The sequence below is a fragment of the Hibiscus syriacus genome, unplaced genomic scaffold, assembly GCF_006381635.1.
Source record: "Hibiscus syriacus cultivar Baekdansim isolate YM2019G1 unplaced genomic scaffold, ASM638163v2 tig00011547_pilon, whole genome shotgun sequence".
Lineage (NCBI taxonomy): Eukaryota > Viridiplantae > Streptophyta > Magnoliopsida > Malvales > Malvaceae > Hibiscus > Hibiscus syriacus.
This window is the reverse complement of record NW_024062249.1, coordinates 302408-321925: the sequence shown is the minus strand read 5'-3', so window position 1 is coordinate 321925 and position 19518 is coordinate 302408. Positions and strand designations below refer to the sequence as shown.

Here is a 19518-nt window from a genome sequence, read left to right as displayed (position 1 = left end):
CCTGCATTCAAGGATTTTATTTTGTGATGTCAATGCAAAAGCACTTAGAAATATGAATTCTTTCGACATTTGATTTTATCGGTTTTAAATTTAGGCGCCCAATAACCAAATATGATATTTTCACGCGTCACCATAATTTAGCAAAAATTGACGTTTATTTGTGACATTACGGAAATGTTTGTAGTATTTAAGGAACCAATCAGATAGAACTAATGTTGCACTAATTCATTTTTGGAAGATCAAAGTATTCAACATTTGCAGCAATATTTAACTTAAATCATCCCCGTCCCCTACTCCAAAATGACATTAAAGCAATTCGTTCTTGCACGCAATAATTAGAGTTATTTTGACTTTAGATATAAATAAAATAGAAACAAGAATTCCAAAATATGGGGATAGCATGTCCTACACTAGCAAAGACTTTTTCTTCTACACGTGAGCCCTGCCCGGTTGAAATTTGGGATTTGAAATCTGTGGCAGTTAATTAATCTGATGGGAATAAAAGCCATCATATGGAGCCCTAAGGAGCTGGAACTCTTGAAAATGGTTGTCGCCATCGCCGTGCAAGCTTGTCTGCACTAGGGGTTGAGCCGTCCTTTGTTGTTCCATCTGCCAGTTTTCAGACAAGGCATGTGGGAAAGAGAAACTCTCTGAAATTGCATTTGTTGTGGGCTGAGACATGCTGGTACCATTAACATGCATGGGGTAGGAAAGTGAACCGCGTTTCGGCGGCTCACAGGAAGTCCAGCGCTCATTTGACAGAAGAGAGAGAGCACGATGAAGATCTTGCGTCGTACCCATATTCGAAGCAGATGTGGATTCTTCTATACCTACCAAGAGTTCACAAAACTTGTATAAGCTTGTAAATCAGTTGAACTACGAGCAGCATCGCGAACTCGAGGGCATGCTGTTATGTTACTAGTCATTTAAAAGCAATTTTGATGAAATCTCCTTTCCTGGTAAGAAAAACAAAACAAACCTTGGTTGAGAACCTCGGCGGTGCCGGTGGAATCATGACATTGTGTTGCAATGGAATTCAGTGGCTGATTGCCTGGCAGTTGCAGCTGCACATTGACATTTCCGGCTTTCGTAGTTGCATAACCTTTCAATTGAGAGGACCGGGAGTCGAATGTTCCTTCCCACATAAAATTTTCATTCGGTCTAGCATTATGAATAAATGGCACTTTATTCCAGGAAAAACTAATCAGTTGTTTTCCATCTGCACAGTCAGCGACACAACTTAAGTCATACGATATAATCGGCATAATTATTTTCAACCAAATTATCTAATAAAAAACCATATCAGATTTGAATATGAAACCAGTACCATATTCTGCAGATAAAGGCCCTGCAGCACTGAAGTGGACTGCTTCTGTCTGTGGTTTGCGCCGCCTTGCATTGTGGTCAGAAAGACGCCGGCGGCAGCTTCTCTTCTTTTCATCAAACTCCGACAGGCCATGGAACCTTTGACATCATGAATACCAATTATGATTTCAACATTCATAATGAGACAAGTTCAGCAATAAAGAATCAAATCACTACTATCAACAAAATTTACCTGCTACACTGCTGGCAGAACCGACGTTCCAGACCACCTATAATGACCTTAGGGCTCTTTGAATGACTTTCACAGATTCGGTGTTTCCGATGGTAATCCTTAGCTGAAGAAAGGTTGAGGTTACAGCCTTCAACTTGGCAACAAAGATGTGTACGCTGACAATTGAGTTTGGATCTCTTTTCTGGGGTAGGAGATGGTGCATGTGTTGCAGAATAAGATGAAGGCTTCGCATTGCTACCTGAAAAAACGTCCTCAGAGTATGTTTGCTTACCGAGCTTTAAACTGAGTAATGGCTCACCAGAGCCGACTGAAGCTTCAAATATTGGGAAGCTACCAGAGTGCTCAACCTTGGAGGCCTTTTTCTTTTTGCTAACATTATCTGGGATAGCTTCAAAAGCCTCCAAAGTAAATCTGGTCGCTTTTACCTCTCCAAAAGATGAAGAATTAATGGATGCCGATTTTAAACTTTTAGACGAAGAAGCACGGCCCAAATCCGAGCCAGAAACACCACTACCTCCAGCAGCAGCACCAGAAGAATAGAGAGATCCAGAGTCCATTCCTTCCTCTCCATCAATATCCCACTCCACCGGTATTAGCTTCCTTGGAAGTTCAGTCGGTGTCGCATTTAACATCATTAGGTTTTCCCACTCCCATTGCAACGGGGTTTTAGTGTTCCACTCCATCAGAGACATAGAACTCATAGAATAATTCGAACAATATCCTTCACATAAAAGCAAAGCAATTCGTCACCAAATTCTGAAATATAACCTCGAGGCTTGCTCAATTCATAAAGGAATTGAAACAAAAAGAATTTCAATCATGCTAAATTCAATAACCTTATATATAAAGCAGACTATTCTGGGAAACTATATCGATACATCATACATAGCATGTAAAACAACCGAAAAGCAAATCCTGCAATAACGAGTCCAAAACGTACCTCTAAATCTCACAGCATCAAAGCCAATCCTCTCTGTTTCTCAAACCTAGAGTGGTACAAATTAGAAAATTGTTAAACCCACCAAACAAAACAATCAAAACTTGAATAGCACAGAGGTTCAACTAAACAAACAATCATTCCTCAAGCAGAGCAAAACTTCTACGCAGATATCGATCTCGATCGTTCAGAAGTAGACTAGACAACTTAAGCAAAGATAAAAAGAAAAAGGTCATATATTAGACATTGGAAAATGAATAAGAATAGTAGTACAGCTTGTCTTCTACTACATTATTGCTAACACAAACATGTAGACACCATAATGCCGACCGATCTCTCGATATGATTCTTTTTTTTGTTGAAGAAATCTCGATATGATTCTTGTACTAATGTATGGATGGCATCACATCAACCGAGAGTAAAAACATACTACTGAACTGATCCATAAACCACCAACATCCGCAGTAAATTCAACTACCAAAACTCTAGGAATAATTTAACTTGCCTATCGACCACCGAAATTCCACAAATATCACGTTTTAACCGAGTGAGCTACTCGAAGACAACTCGAACTCATTCAATAATTCGCGTTGAATTATCTGGGCAATCTTTACAAAGTAGGTCCCTGGATGTGACCTACAACAACCTATCAACTACTGCACAAAGCAAAATTCAATGAAACCCTAATCTGCCATAAATTCAAACACCTCACAGCTACCACAACAACCCTTTTTTATTTACTTAACCCCACAGTGAAACATTAGAACCAAATAACATAATTTGGTCTCCTTTGCATATTATTTATCATATAGTTATTCCTTTTAAAGAGTTGATAAACTCCACTTAGGTTTCATTCCAGAAATATAAGGTGAGAATAAAAGATGCCTATTAAGTTTAACCCCCCAAAAAAAGTTACTATTTTTCTTCCATTTCCCCCAGAAAACAAGAAAAGGGAAGGAACAAAAACGAAGCAAGAGCGGGAAAAACTTCAAAAATCCACCCTTTTTCTCTCTCTAAAGTTGATACAAGCTCACATAAAAGTAGAACATATGAAGAAAATGATGTTTCAATCTCAGCCGCAAAAACAAAAACAATTTCCCTGTTTTTGGAAACTCCAGCACCTCATGATTGCTCTCTTTATTAATCAAAAAAGAAATCTCTATTTCATCTTTCCTTCTTTTGTTTAACGGCGTTTAGTGAAAACAAAGTGCAAAAAATATATATAGGGAAAAAAAGGGAAAGCGAAGTGAGATTGTTGCTTACCGATGGGGGTCAGAAGGGAAGGAGAAAAATTAAAGATGCTGAAAAGGAAAGGAGAAAGAGCACAGCTCACACGGCTGAATCTGAGCCTGAGACCGAGTCAGAGCCTTTCAGAGACTGTAAATGCAGGGGACAAACACCGAAAGAGATGGAGAGTGGGGGCAAAACAAATGAAAAGCCTGGCCTTTCTCAAAGTAATAATTCCCCTTTTATCTTTTTTATTTTTTTGTATAAACCTATTAACCCTTTTATTATTACATTATCTTAGGAATAATAATTTTTTAACAGAGTTTAAATTGTGATATATGTAATCTTAATGTATTTTTTAAAAAAGGTAAATAAATCAAATATTTGATCGTAATATAACAAAACGATGATAAGATTGTATTAGATTAAATTTTAAAAATATTTTAGAATAATTATTAGTTAAATTTTAATAAAAATATATAACAAATTTATACATTTAAATAATAAAAATTAGTATAAAAATAATATATATTTTAGATTCAAAATTTTATTGTCATGTATAATAAAGACTAAGGGTAAAAAAAACTCGACTCGACTCAAAAAATCAATTTTTTTACTCTATTCGACTTGAAAAAACTCAACTTGAATTGACTTCGAGTTACAATTTCATAAACTCGACTCGACTCAAAAAATTTCAAGTTCAAATCGAGTTGTAAAATGCAACTTGAATAACTTGAAAATTTTAATAATTAGTGGATTTATTTTTAAGTTTGAGTCGAGTCCTTGGACTTTGTATAATATGTGTATATCACATATAAAAAGATGAAGAAATATATTTATATAGTATATATGGTTATAAAAAGTCACTTAAATTGAAATCAAATAATATTATAATATTATAAATATTCACAATTAAGTTTAAATAGAACTCGAAAAACCGACTCGACTTGACTCGAAAAAATTTTAAATTAATTTCGAGTTATAAAATAAGACTCATCAACTTAAATAACTTAATTTTTTTTAATTTAATTTGATTCGACTTGATCTAACGTCAACCCTGACTTATTACGTGAGACACTTATTTAACGACGTGACTTGTACCTCTATTGTGGAGGTGCGAGCACATATTTATTTCGTGAACAATGACTGGATTTTATTAATAACAATAAATTAATGAATTAAAATTATAGAGAGCCTAAACCTAAAGAGAAAATAAGGACAATTATCACACAAAAAACACTCATACAAAAATAAACTCAATGATATGAAGTAAAATAAAATATTTCATTGATAATGAAGACCAGCATCAAAAGAATCTAGTAACATTCATAAAACTCTTTATATTTGTTGAACGAGACACTCTACGAAGTGATAAATGAACTAAATTGTAATACCATAAACCAGTATGCCACACAATCGATCGATAAGGACGCCACACAGAATCACTGAAGTGGTTAACCAATTTTTTTTTCTTTAAATTTTTCTTTATTTTAAAATGCTCTTTGTAGATACTCATGCTAAGATAATTCAAACAAAATATAAATGGAATAGTTTACATTAGGAGCTCTAAAAAAATAATAATTCAAATAATACAGACCATCGTTTAAAATAAGTTACGACTCGAATATATAATACGGGGTTTACAAATATACATGCCCTCTAAATATGAACTTGAGACGTACTCTGCACTAGTATAGTCTGGATAACTGTTGGCAAAAAGGGTCATCTGACAGCTCCTCGACTAACATGTGTAAGGAAACAAATTCCAAACGCTGAGCTAATTAGCCCAGTGCCACACTAACAACTAAGTCATACTAAAAGTGTTCATATCATACTTAAGCTAACTGGTAAACTGCAATATTGAGTACTCATATACTACATTCTCTACTCTATGGTAGACATTATGGTGCGACTGAGAGTTCTGCATCTCGGAGCTCACACACCCCTCTAGTCTATCGATGATGTTGCCCGAAATTCATACACCAGTCAACACCCTCGACTAGCTCACTCCTTGAGTGTTGGACCTTACGCCTCGCGCACTACTTAAGGATATATCTGGACCGATTCTATACTTCGACACTATAATCTTGCTGAAAGAACTCATGTGTCTTAATCGTTTCCTGAGCATCAATCAAGGCTAGTTTTATGTCGACCTAATTAATATTGTTTCTAAATGTGATTAAACATCATTAATGTTCTCACTTGTAGTCTTATTTGAAGATATACTCAAGTGTTGGGATACCTAGAGTCTAATCCCTTGAAATCATACTTTCTTGTCCAAAACAGACTGTTGGTATTGATACCCGTCCTTCAATATCGATACCCTTGACTCAGTATCGATACTCTATATAAGTATTGATACTAAAAAAGCCTACTAGAATTTCGGTCTCGAGACCAAGCTTGGGAGTCTCGAGACAATGACCCCGGTATCAATACTCTTGAATTTATGAATTTGCCCATAAATTGTTAGGATTTTCGGAAGCTCAAATCGACAACCGGAACTGTTTGCAAAGAGGGGTCGGAACGGTTTTGTGTTTAGGGAGTAAAGAGATTGAAAGATAGAGAATTGCACATCGATTTATAGTGGTTCGACTTTCTCAAACAAAGTCTACGTCCACTAGCTTAGCTCCTCACCAAGGATTTTCCAACAAATTCACTAATTTGTTCTTTCTTTTGAGGATAAAGAGTAACCTTACAAACTCCCTAGTTTTTCCGGGCTAAACTAGAACCTTTCCCTAGCTTTTACACAGGCTAAGCTAGAATATTTCCCCTTTACAAAATGATAAAAGATGTAAACAAGAAAACCTCTCTAAGGTAGGTGTTTACAAGATTGAGCTCACAAGAACAAAATATTTACAAGAGAAAGATGAAATAAGATTAAAAAACTCTTCTTTTGTGTTTGATTACTTGAATAATTGTTCTCTTGCTTCTTCAAGTGTCCTTAGCTTGTATTTATAACTTGGAATGTGTTTGAAGTCGTATATAGTCGTTGGGGATGTTTTGGAGCCATTTGGGGATGAGAAACAATTAATAAAACAACTTGGAGCGTGGGGGGAATCGGTACCCCCTCATGGGGAATCGGTTCCCTAAGTGCAATCTGTTTTTGACCGTTAGACAGGGGGGAATCGGTACCCCTGGGGGGGGAATCGGTACCCTCTGGGGGGAATCTGTACCCCCTGGACAATTTGATTTTTCTTGAAACATTTTAAAAAGAAAATATTTTTGGCTCGATTAAGGCTCGAAATACTTTGTAAAATTGTTTTAAAAATAGTTTAAGTATAAAACACAATTTTACACTTTAGTAAGGATTAAAATGCACTTTGAAAGACTTTGAGTAATATTTTGATATTCGAATAATTACATCGAATATACTTAGAAAATCTTTTGTAAAATCTTAAAATTCATTTAACTTAATTTATTATATCGAAACATCAAAATGTTTTCAACAATCTCACCCTTTTTGATATAACAAAACATTTGAGTAATTTTAAGATTTTGAAATAAAGTTTGAAATTACTCCCCCTTACTTTAACACTTCTCCCCTTTAACACCTTAACACTTATTTAACACTTCTCCCCCTTTTTGTTAAATAAAAAAGACTCTAATCTTTGAAGTTCAAAATAACGTTGGAGAGTAAGTAGTAAATTTGACATTTTAAAAATCATTTGAAAAAATCAAAGCTCCCCCTCAATAAATGTATTCCATATAAAATTTTGCTTTTAGGATCTTGACACTTAAACAAAATTGAATTTCAACAAAAAATAACAAACATGTTAGTAGCATATGAAATTCAATATATCCAAGACTAAAATACTTTATGCAATACCAATTGTTGAATTTAAGATCATATGCATAAAATTTTCTAAAAATGTTATGCATTTGAAAAATTTTGATATCAATTATTAGAGAGATATCATTTTTATTTAAACCACATGCATAAACAATCAAATTTAGGTCAAAACATTTTAAAGATTTATAAAATCAAAGTATTTGAAAAGTTGATATCAATTGTTAGAGAGATATCATTTGCATTAAAACAAATTTTGACCAAAATTTTATTATGATGAACTAAAAATTATGAAAAATCATTACAACTTTAAAATGTTCATCATAATCATCTTTTCAACATACATGAGATTAAAACAATGATGCATAATCATTTAAAACAAAAACTCATGCATGCTTAAAATCAAATGAGCAACCAAATAATCCAAAATTAAAAGTATTAAGCTTAGAGGTTACTCATTCCTTTTTCATGTGTGGCTAGAGCTTCTTGAATATCATCATTTTCATCACAATTACTTCCACACACCTACAAGAGACATTTAAGTAGATTTTGGTATCCAAATTGCTTTGGATCCTTGAACGTTAGTTACAATGCCCCTTGTTCCTTTTGGAACCCATACTTGCCTAATTTTAAAATGTTTTCCTTTCTTCAAAGGATAAGTATGTTCCATATGACCATGATAATGGCAATGTGAGCATTTTGCCATATTTAAACATAATAGGTTGTTTTTAGAAATTAATTCTTTTTTCTTTTATTAAGCTTTCAAACTTAACACCTAACTCAAAATTTTCTTTTTCTAAATAATTTATTTTGATTTTTGAAAGCTCTAAATTATTTTTCAAAATTTCATTTTGATTTTCAAAATCAACTTTTTCTTTCAAAATCAAATTATCTTTATTTTTGAGTTTTGAAATTAATTTCGTATATTTGGAATTCATGGTCTCAAATCCCAAATACAACCTATTATAAGCATATTGTAACTCATCAAAAGCAAATGAATTAAATTTATTTGAGTTAGAAGATACCTCGAATTCTTCTTGAGTGGTCATGAGGCATAGGTTGACTACTTCATCTTCATCATTGGAATCATCTTCATCACTCCAAGATGCAACAAATGCTTTCTTCCCCTTTTTCTTTAGAAGAGGACATTCATACATGACATGCCCCTTTCTTTGACAATCAAAACATACCGGGGGACTCTTCTTCTTGGTTGATTCATGTTTCACTTCCTTGGAAATCATGAATCTCGTGAGTTCCTTCAAGAGCTTGACCATATCTTCTTTTTGTTCATCATCCACCTCATCACTTGAATCTTGATAGCTTTCATTGATGCCTACGTTCTCATTCTTCTTCTTCTTCTACTTCTTCTTGTTTTTCTTCTCTTCCCTTTCTTCATCTTCCTTCACCATCATCTCATGAGTGAGAAGGGAACCAATTAGCTCATCGAGAGTGAGAGACTTTAGGTTTCTTGCTTCGATAATGGCCATTCTTCTTTGATTGCCACTCCTTTGGAAGAGAGTAAATCATCTTCCTCATAAGCTTCTCATTTGGGATTACTTCTCCATATCCCTTGAGACCGTTGACAATCATGGAAAATCTATCCGTCATAGCTTTGATGTCTTCATCGGGTTTTATCTTGAAGTTCTCGTAGCTATGGTTGAGAAGACTTTTCTTTGATTCCCTCACTTCGTCGGTTCCTTCATAAGTGACTTGGAGCTTATCCCAAATCTCTTTGGCACTGGAACAAGATGAGACTCTTCCATATTCATTTAGGCCTAAAGCACAAAATAGAATATGTATAGCCTTATAATTAAGCTGAAAATTTTTCTGCTCTTCTCTACTCCAATCGTTGTACTTGCCGGGTGGAGAGGAGTAACCGTCCATGATTGAGTACTAAGCTCCTAGATTGTATGATTGAATGAAGTACATTATCTTATTCTTCCAATGTGCATAATTTTCTCCATTGAAGAAAGGTGGCTTGTTGACCGATTGTGAATCCATAATAGGATATTCTTCAAGATAATAAGCACCGGAGGAAAAAGTCATTTCTTTGTCGGTTGCGTCGGGAATTGGTAGAGCTTCTTCTAGGATTGTCTCAAGGTGGTCAAACCTTCTTAACGAGTTAGGCTCTGATATCAATTGTTAGGATTTTCGGAAGCTCAAATCGATAACCGGAACGGTTTGCAAAGAGGGGTCGGAACGGTTTTGTGTTTAGGGAGTAAGGAGATTGAAAGATAGAGAATTGCACAGCGATTTATAGTGGTTCGACTTTCTCAAACAAAGTCTGCGTCCACTACCTTAGCTCCTCACCAAGGATTTTCCAACAACTTCACTAATTTGTTCTTTCTTTTGAAGATAAATAGTAACCTTACAAACTCCCTAGTTTTTCCAGGCTAAGCTAGAACCTTTCCCTAGCTTTTACACGGGCTAAGCTAGAACCTTTCCCCTTTACAAAAGGATAAAAGATGTAAACAAGAAAACCTCTCTAAGGTAGGTGTTTACAAGATTGAGCTCACAAGAACAAAATATTTACAAGAGAAAGATGAAATAAGATTGAAAAACTCTTCTCTTGTGTTTGATTGCTTGGATAGTTGTTCTCTTGCTTCTTCAAGTGTCCTTAGCTTGTATTTATAACTTGGAATGTGTTTGAAGTTGTATATAGTCGTTGGGGATGTTTTGGAGCCATTTGGGGATGAGAAACAATTAATAAAATAGCTTGAAGCGTGGGGGGAATCTGTACCCCCTCATGGGGAATCGGTTCCCTAAGTGCAATATGTTTTTGACCGTTAGACAGGGGGAATCGGTACCCCCTAGGGGGGAGAATCTGTACCCCCTAGACAATCTGATTTTTCTTGAAACCCTTTAAAAAAATATTTTTGGCTCGATTAAGGCTCGAAATACTTTGTAAAATTGTTTTAAAATAGTTTAAGTATAAAACACAATTTTACACTTTAGTAAGGATTAAAATGAACTTTGAAAGACTTGGAGTAATATTTTGATATTCGAATAATTACATCGAATATACTTAGAAAATCTTTTTTAAAATCTTAAAATTCATTTAACTTAATTTGTTATATCGAAACATCAAAATGTTTTCAACATAAATGAAGAACAATCTTGATACTGACCCTTCAGTATTGAGACCCCAACTGGATAATGCATGGTTTTAACACGAAATAAACCTATTTCTCAATTCCAAAGACCTTAATGAGGTCCCCAATCATTATTAACGTATTGTGTAGTTACAAAGAAGCATAAATAAGGTTTTAACATGTTTAAAACTCTAAAACATGAAAACTACCATGAGAATGCACATCATGCTTTCATCTCAACCATTATGCTATCTTGCACTTTTAATAACCCACTAATGGTATAGAAGAGTTGTGAATGCATTATCTTGCTTCTTTGATGGTTAGAACTCTCCCAACTCGCCCAATGTTCAACTTTTCTTTACCTCTTGCTCTTTAGCTTTCTCCTACCTCTTTCACTAAACAAAAGTGAGCAAAAATGATTACTAATTCATCTAGGGGTTGAATACAATCTAAATAAACTCCCTATAACTCAAATCCACCCAAAAATGAGCTAAAAATCATAGATTCTCATGAACCTCTCACTACCACTTTTGAAAACTAATTCTAAAACTTGCAATGTGAAGCTTAATTTGAAGCTTGAAGGGTAAGGGAAACATTCTTACCTTGGTTTAAAGTAAACTAACTTGAATCCTTAAATTTTCACTTGGGAGAGAGAAGAAAAGAGAAATGATGAAGAAGAAGATGATGAGTTTTTGGTGAGAAAAACGGTGAAGATGGTTCACGTAAATCATATAAAATGAAGGGGTTTTTAGCTTTCGATTTGAATTATAGGTAAACTACACTTTTAGTCCCTCTACTTTTTATTTCATAAAATTCTCATCCCAAACATTAAAACTCTTAGGCCCAAACCAAGCCCACTAATACTAAACTTGGTCCAATAATTATATAAGGTCTTTTGGGCTCAAACTTTGAGTCTCGGGTTGACCCAAACTACTAACCCAGAATTCGGGTCGTTACATAAACTATCTGAGAGACTAGTTCGCTACACAATTATGATTATATAAAAAAACAACATTTTATCAAAAAGGAAATCTGATAATTTAACCACCGATAAACTAATCAAAAAACAAATGTTGTAAGGGTCTTTGTACGAGTACCAAAATAACCGCAAATGTATGTGAAAAACGTACCAAAAGTCATAAGGATAATGCCATAAAAGTATAGAAAACACATGCTACAAGAGCAGAAAAAACAACAACGGCATAAATTCTTATTTAAAATTAAAAAAAAACATCAGAAAAAAGGAAAAACAAGACATATTATAAAATAATAATATAACTAATAATCATAGGCGGTTAGTAACTAACATTAAGATTAGTGACGCAGCAAAAGAATAAGGCGTCACAAGAATATTGAAAGGAAATCTAGGTTAACAAAAGGAGATAGATAATTTTTTTCTCCAATAATGAAGTACAAAAATATGTTAGATTAAAATGAAAAAAAAGAAATCGGTTAAAATTATGAACAAAAAAATGTACGAATTAAGTAATTGTAGGGTATTTGAATGTTCGTTGTTAAATGATTAAGAGTCTATAGAATATATAATGTCACTTTTAATTACCCTAGATTACTCAAAATAAATGAAACAAATATTACCTTATAATCCCTACAGATCATTTAAAAAATAATATGAAATTTGAAAATCCTCATTAATTACTCAAATTACATACTATTTAGATATTAGAATTTTAAAATATTTAAATATAAAATTATAAACACATATTTATTAAATGTTAGAACATAAAACTAATTCTAAAAGTTATCTGCTAAATATGTCACATCAACAAAATATAATTCGTATAAAAAAACATTTTCTTGAAAGTAGTTTCTGTAAAAATTATCTTTGCCTTATGTGATATAAAAATGTATTAATATAAAAAATAATTGAAAATATATATCAAAATGAAAAATATTTTTTAATGAATGATATTTTGATAAAAAAGTATTTTCTCACCTCATTATTACTGTTTTTAGTATATTTAAAAATTATCATAATTAATCTATTGTAATATTCATGTGTCAAAAATAATGTAGCATGAACAGAAAATACCATGGGAAGTATTCATAAAATATCACGTGACGTTTTATTTAGAAAACTAAACAAAATAAATTAACATCGATTTTTCTTTTGTAATTTTATAAATTCGAGTTTAAAACATAAAATGCAAAATTAAAATCTGATATATGAAGTATAATTTTAAAAATTATGATTTATTTAAACTAATGAGAATATGATTTTTTATTAATATTTTGGAAATTTTATTAAAAAGTAAATGTTTTATTACATGATTTTTGTATCATGTCATGTTATTTTTGTCTTAAAACCTAATTTAAAAATAAATGTTTAATAGAATCAAGATTAAGTTATTACATCTTGAAAAACCCAAAAAATCTAATTTTTTTCTCGTTCATGAGTCGTTCATCTATTTTTTTTATCTTTGTTAATAGAGTGACACTAATTTTAATGTTGGTTGTCGACCACTGATACTCTTTATTTTCGTTTTCTTTTTTATATCATATCATATTAATATTTTATTTTTTTTTATTTTTTTTTTCAGTAAGTCTGTATGTGTTGCACGTTTTCATATGCCTTTATGGCACGTGTTTTTATACTTTTTGATATTATTTCGATTCTTTGGCCGTTTTTATTTATTTCTTTCTAAGAGTTGATTTGACATTACCACGATTAATCAAAATGACGCTTATTTAATATCTTGTGATATTCTCTGCTTTGAAACCTCAGATTGGATTTGGATACTCGATTTGTGTTCGTGGATAGCTTTTCACGTCGCTCGAGTATGATTTGCGGTTTGTCGGTGGTCTTTCAATAATTTGATTGCCTTTTGTGGTTCGTTTACCGATGCGATCAAATTTGTTTATATCTATCTTTGCTCGAGCTTCTTGGTTAGATTTAATATTTCCTTGTATGATCCTTATGTGATCTTAAGTTACTAGTTTTGTTTCAATGATTATAGAAAATTTTCCTAATTATGTGCTTAATTTACGATTGTGATTGTAAATCTTTATTGTAATTATAAATCTTTATTGTAATTTGAAATATTTCCTATTTTAAATAAAATTAGTTTCTTCTATAAAAAGTAAATATTTATTATATTATATGTTTATTTAAGGGATACAATTCATTTATATTGTGTAAAACTCTTTTAATTTTATGTAAATATTTAAATAAATTGATGATATATTTTATATACCTACTTTAAAATAAATCTTATTTTGAAATAGCAATAGACTAATATTGTTATTTTTTATTATTTTAGGAAATAAAGTATAAATTAATAAAAAAAAGGAATAAAATAGAAACAGTGAACAAAATTGAGGCTATTCTTTTGGACGGAAGGGGTAGCCAACCGGCCCTGGAGACGTTAGACTTGAAATTTGAGATTAATAAAAAAAAATTACTTTTTACAGCTAAAATTAAATTGGCAAATTTTGATTAAAACTGTATTAAATCGAATTAATAAAAATTCAAAATTCAATTACTAATAAAAAGTGATTAAACTCAAGAACAATTAGGAGTTAATTAATAATTATTCTGCGTTTGTTTTTATATGCATGGCACAACCTAGCAATAAGAATAATTAAGAAAAATAAATTGAGTTCCAGTTTTTGGATTATAATAATTAATAATAAATATAATAATCACACTTGCATCAAAACATTAAATTAATTCACTTATCCACTTGTTTATATTATTATTTTAGAATGTTAATCATGATTTTGCCAAGCAGAAACAGATAAAATTAGCTGACCCTTATTCCCATATGTAATGAGATAAGAGGAGGTAGGATAGTAGGCTGCCCCCAATGTCAGGTTGAGAACAGCTTCCGTAGGAGACCTCCGAATTATGAAATGTCCTTTGGGACTCGATCCCACGACCCCAAGATTAAGAGTCTTGTGCTCTACCAACTTATCCACTTGTTTATATTATTATTTTAGAATGTTAATCATGATTTTGCCAACCAGAAACAGATGCTAATGATAATGTAGTTTGCTATTATAAATCATGATTAGGAGACTAAATATTTTTTTCTTAGCAATGAGTAAATATTAAGTTTAGAAATATATTATATAGTTTTTTTTGGCAAATGTTGAATTTAGGTGTTGGAAATGTTTTTGCCCATATTTTCCATCATCTTGTCTTTCAAAAGCCTTCTCATGATCTTCCCCGATGGTGATTTTGGGATGGTGTCCACAAATTACAGGACCCTCACTTTCTTGTAGTGTGCCACATTGGAGGCCACATAGTCCATGATGTCCCTTTCGGTTTCTTTCGAATCCGGGTTTATCACGAGGCACGCTGCCGGTATTTCCCCTGCTTCTTTGTCGGGCAACTTGCATTGATCGAGAGTGAGTACATGTGATAGACACGGATATGATCATATTTCTGTGTCTTGGATACGAGTGTTGAGAAAAATAGCTTGTACTTAAGGCACCACAGCTGCATCCACGTGTAAGGAGGATGGCCTCTAGCTCCGCCCGAGCAACTTGAAAACCCTTATACTTGATTAACTCTTTGATGCGATCGACGATAAAGATATCTCTATCTTCTTCTATATAAGCAATGTCACCGGTGTGTAGCCATCCATTCTCGTCGATGGATCGATCAGTCTCCTAGTTGTTCTTGTAGTAGCCTGTAAGCTTAAAAATCAAGAGTAAATTTAAGTGTCAATTGAATTTGTTTTCAAATGATGTTATTGCACCTTGCATTATGCATTGGCTTCTAACACACAATTCACCCGGGGTATTCTTTGGAAGAGATCGACCGGAATCGGGATCGATGAACTTGAGCTCGAGATTAGGAAGGATAAACCCAACTGAGCTTTTCTTTGCAGTGTGATTGTCTTTCATGGGGTTGCCATGGGTGAGTGTGATGCAGCTATGCTCGGTTAGTCCACATGTCTTGTAGCAAACAATGTTAAAACACATATATATAAGCATGTAGTATACTATAAAAGCCAAATCATGAACTACTAAAAGGGAACATTGGTCTCACCTCTTGGACTTACTGAGATCAAATTCATCGACTATGGGGTTCTTAACAAGGGCCAGAATTATTGGTGGCACAGTAGGGGCGAATGTAACCTCGTGTGTGATCAGTGCATTAAGGAAAGTCCGGAGATTGAACCTATTCATGACCACCACTTTCCCTTTGTTCCTAAGTGTGGCGCAACAAATTCCAACGATACCGTACATGTAGAAGAACGAAATTAGGCCTAATGTGGTGACTTCACCGATAATTTCGGTTCCGACACTGAAGAGAGAGAACATAAGTTTGCCACTAAGTTCCTATGAGTTAGCATTACACCCTTTGAAATCCCTGTGGTGCCCGATGAGAATGGAAGGGCACATAGATCACTTGTAAACCAGGTGCCTGTACCGGCACGATCCCCTGTTTCCAGCAGCTCGTACCAATTCGTGGCGCCTTCAATCCGCTCCTCACCTAGCACGACGACAGGTGGCTCTTGATCTTTCACTTGTAATGCCAAATATAGTATAATGTTTGCCATTGTTAGATTTCATAGTCTTTAAGGAGCCTGCAGGCATTTGATTTCATCACCTTTTCATAGTTTGGACCATTCGTTACTATCACCTTGTCGGCGTATAACTCAGCATCCTGTAGAACAAATTCTGGCAACGTCAAGTTATCCGGAACTGAAACCGGTTGGTATTTGCTATGGAAAACATGTTCATCGTCATCTTCGGAAAGGTGCATCGGAGTTTGCATAGTTGATACGAAGAATTGCAGGGAATGAATTTAAAGACTAGTGGCACGGCCTTTGCTTTATAATGGATTGTGGAATTGCAGAGATAAACCGGTAATCATGAATAGTGCATGGGATTATAAGTAAGAAATAAACAATTAAAATGCAAGAATATGGATGTTATATTATTTATATTTGCTTCTTTTGGTGAGAGTTGGTTGTTTCATATTACGGTCCCAAGGAAACACTAAGCAATCTGGCTTCCTCGCCCATATAGAGTTGTGGAAAAAATGATTTTCACATATAAGGTATTCATTGTATTTTTTTTCTAAACTATGGCTTCTTATTCGTTAAAGACGCCGTATATTCTTGAAGTTTTCTCCATTTGTCTAAAGACACTAGGCAGTCGTAAAATTTTCTTCATTTTTCTGAAGGAGTCATGCAGTTGTGGAGTCTTTATATTTAACTTAAAGACACGTGAAGCACCTGACGTCTTTGAATTAATACTATACAATTCACCCTAAATGAGAAAATAATAACCGTATTGAATTATAATAAAAAAAAATCCCACATCATTTACTTAGCCATTTTGCCAAGCAATCCGTCCAGCACCAAACTTTAACTTTGAAATTGTAAACGAACTTTGAAATTGAAAACGAGACTTTGACTATTTTAAAATCCGTATCATTCATTTTATGTCAAGTACTCAACGTCTTGTCAATTCCCTTCCAACAAATGTATGGTGTGATGGAATTCTTGACGTCAACGCATCGGGCCGATGCATTAAGTCTTCTAGGGAGCCAAGTCCGGGGCGATGCATAGAATTTAGGGAGCTGAATGCATTTCCATTATTTTTAAAAAAATTAATAAATTTGGTTTAATATATTTAAGGAATGAGAAAAAAAGAAAACAAAAATTTATATATTCATTTTATCTTAAAAAATGAGTATCAAAATTTTAGACTATTTTTAAATTTCTAAATTTGTGTGTGCATATGGGAGCTGCAGAAGTTGACGCTCTTGTGGAAGGAGGCTGACACAGTGCCAAACGTATGATGCTTAGAATTTGACGGGGAAGCACATTCGAATGACTTGCTCGGGAAACGAAGGTTTGCTCATGTTACACTTGAGGTCGAGTCAAATGAACCGATTGGTTACATACAACAAAGGACTGCTTAAATAAGGTGAATTAATATACTAATTAGAAATCTTTTGTTGATCATCAACAAAATAGACAATAACAGGGATACATACTGCTACTAATTGGTTCCTTGCATCCCTCGAACCAGAGAATAGACAAGTCGATCCCAACTAGGGGAGTCTAGCAACAAAGGAAACGACACAGAGTCAACAAACGGGTCCAACAAGCCTAGATCGGAACGTGCAACACACAAAAAGCGACTCAGCTATTTAAAGTGTCCAAAGATCAGGTAAACCACCCGTTGTCGGAAAAAATATTTTCAAATTCAATTCAACCCAATGCGACTTAATACCGGATAATTTTTTCCCGATCAGACCTGACAAGAATCTAGTTAAAGTTTTATCAACTTAACTCAGACTATGAGCAGCCAACTGTTATAAGATGCTTAAGAATTTTAGTCCATCCTATTCACACATGAATGAAGTAGGCAAAAAGTAGCATATAAAGAATGAAAAGCCACGGAACGGGAGGAGTTTAATTTATTCAAATTTCGAACACTTCACAACATAAACATATTTCTAGTAAATGTATCGTCAATTCCCTACAAAACTAACAGAAAAGGAGCACAGTCTCTGCAATTTCTCAACATTTGCTTGTGCAGATTTATGCCATGCCTCCACCGGTCGCAGTCCTGATAATCTGGAAGAGAGCTGTTACAGTGAATGAAAAGAACTCGATCAGTTCATCAAGCACGGCACAGTGCACATAATTCGTAGGAACGCAGGCACAAATCAACGAAGATCAAGAACTCATCTTGGACGTTCTGAACGTACTAGTATAAAAAAGTTCGTACGCTGCTGTTATTTGTTATATTAGAGAGATATCGAATACATAAATTCAACGGCAAAGAATTCTTACAGGATCCAATGACGACGAAAATGAAGAACCCAAGCAGGACGGGGCCGACAGGATAATCATTCCCCTTCTTTGTAGTAGTCTCAGCCACAGCTCCTCTCTTTGTTATGTTCTTTTGGAACTTCTCCACCTTCCTCTCTGCAAGACGCCTTGATGTTGTCTGCCCAAACCAGAAAGTAGAAGCCACAGTTTAAAATTGGTAAATACAAAATAAACATCTTTTGGAACTATAGGGTTAGGGTCTGCACGGGCCTAATGTCGCAATGGATCTAAACATTTATACAATATTCAGACAAAGAGAAAATGCAACTAAATTTTACACCAAAAAACTTTAAGTTAATCGAAATGATTTCGAAACAGTAAACTATCAAATCGTACGGCATGTAAATGTGGTAAATTTAGATCTATGATCTCTAAGAAATATACAGTCGATTTTTCAGGCAGGTTCGAAATGAACAGAATACAACAAACAAAAAAACGTAGATCGGAACGATTCAGATACAAGCAGATCAAGAATAATATTTAACAGACAATAATGATGGAACGAATAGGAAAAACAAAATCTTAAAACAGTTGAATAAAACAAACAAATTAACAATTCTTTAAAATTAATAACTCACCATGGTGACGAATAGATCAGGTAACCGGAGATGAATCGAGAGCGATAACACGCAGGAAAATTTAAAGCTATCCTAATTCCCTGCGAATTATTTTCTCTCTCGATCTCTCAGTTTCTCGAGAAATCTCCGGATATGATAGAAAATGTCAGCTGATTCACCCGCTTTATATGGCGATGAAAACTGATAAATAAGTTATAGTTGGAGGTTACGCGGAAGTTGCGTCACCGGCTTCGTTCTGATTGGTCCCGAAACTCTTTGATACACGTGGCGCGGTTTAATTGGTTTAATGGATACGTAGACGTTTCCGCCTTAAGACTTCTCTCTGTCCATTTTATCTTCTATAAAAGGTTAAATCTTAAATAAAGTACGATGTATAATAATTTATTCATTAAAAGGTCCACATATTTTGAAACTTGGGTAAAGAACACAAATGGTCCCTCGGCTATAAGATGTTGATTTGTTGAGTCCCTCAATCATTAAAATTTATAAAATAGTCCATTGACTATAGGATATTGCTTT

At 33.9% G+C, this 19518-nt stretch overlaps 2 protein-coding genes and 1 pseudogene across 3 annotated transcripts; all 3 read right to left on the bottom strand.

Annotated features, from left to right (window-relative positions):
* Positions 1–299: 299 nt before the first annotated feature.
* Positions 300–3777, bottom strand: LOC120204726 (squamosa promoter-binding-like protein 2). 2 transcript variants are annotated; one of them, XM_039204759.1, is made up of 6 exons: positions 3759–3777; positions 2499–2544; positions 1559–2279; positions 1328–1464; positions 980–1219; positions 300–830 (listed from the first exon to the last, which is right to left on the bottom strand). In XM_039204759.1, exons 3-6 carry the CDS (start codon positions 2257–2259, stop codon positions 481–483), a joined length of 1428 nt encoding a protein of 475 aa, XP_039060690.1. In that variant the 5' UTR covers positions 2260–2279; positions 2499–2544; positions 3759–3777; the 3' UTR covers positions 300–480. The 2 variants fall into 2 exon arrangements, with proteins under 2 accessions (XP_039060690.1, XP_039060689.1); XM_039204758.1 differs by lacking the exon at positions 3759–3777 and adding an exon at positions 2631–2649.
* A 10915-nt stretch (positions 3778–14692) lies between these two features.
* Positions 14693–16129, bottom strand: LOC120204716 (annotated as a pseudogene).
* A 1844-nt stretch (positions 16130–17973) lies between these two features.
* On the bottom strand, positions 17974–19162 carry LOC120204725 (stress-associated endoplasmic reticulum protein 2-like). The gene is made up of 3 exons (XM_039204757.1): positions 19000–19162; positions 18383–18539; positions 17974–18174 (listed from the first exon to the last, which is right to left on the bottom strand). Exons 1-3 carry the CDS (start codon positions 19000–19002, stop codon positions 18128–18130), a joined length of 207 nt encoding a protein of 68 aa, XP_039060688.1. The 5' UTR covers positions 19003–19162; the 3' UTR covers positions 17974–18127.
* Between the last annotated feature and the right edge of the window lie 356 nt (positions 19163–19518).

Excerpts from the sequence above, each read along its gene's own strand:
- LOC120204726 (XM_039204759.1), bottom strand. The coding sequence starts at position 2,259 with ATGAGTTCTATGTCTCTGATGGAGTGGAACACTAAAACCCCGTTGCAA. Across the intron at positions 1,465-1,558 it reads TTCTGCCAGCAGTGTAGCAG|GTTCCATGGCCTGTCGGAGT; the intron begins GTAAATTTTGTT and ends ATGATGTCAAAG. Across the intron at positions 831-979 it reads CGCCGAGGTTCTCAACCAAG|GTATAGAAGAATCCACATCT; the intron begins GTTTGTTTTGTT and ends AACTCTTGGTAG.
- LOC120204725 (XM_039204757.1), bottom strand. Across the intron at positions 18,175-18,382 it reads TTTCGTCGTCATTGGATCCT|CTCTCTTCCAGATTATCAGG; the intron begins GTAAGAATTCTT and ends TCACTGTAACAG.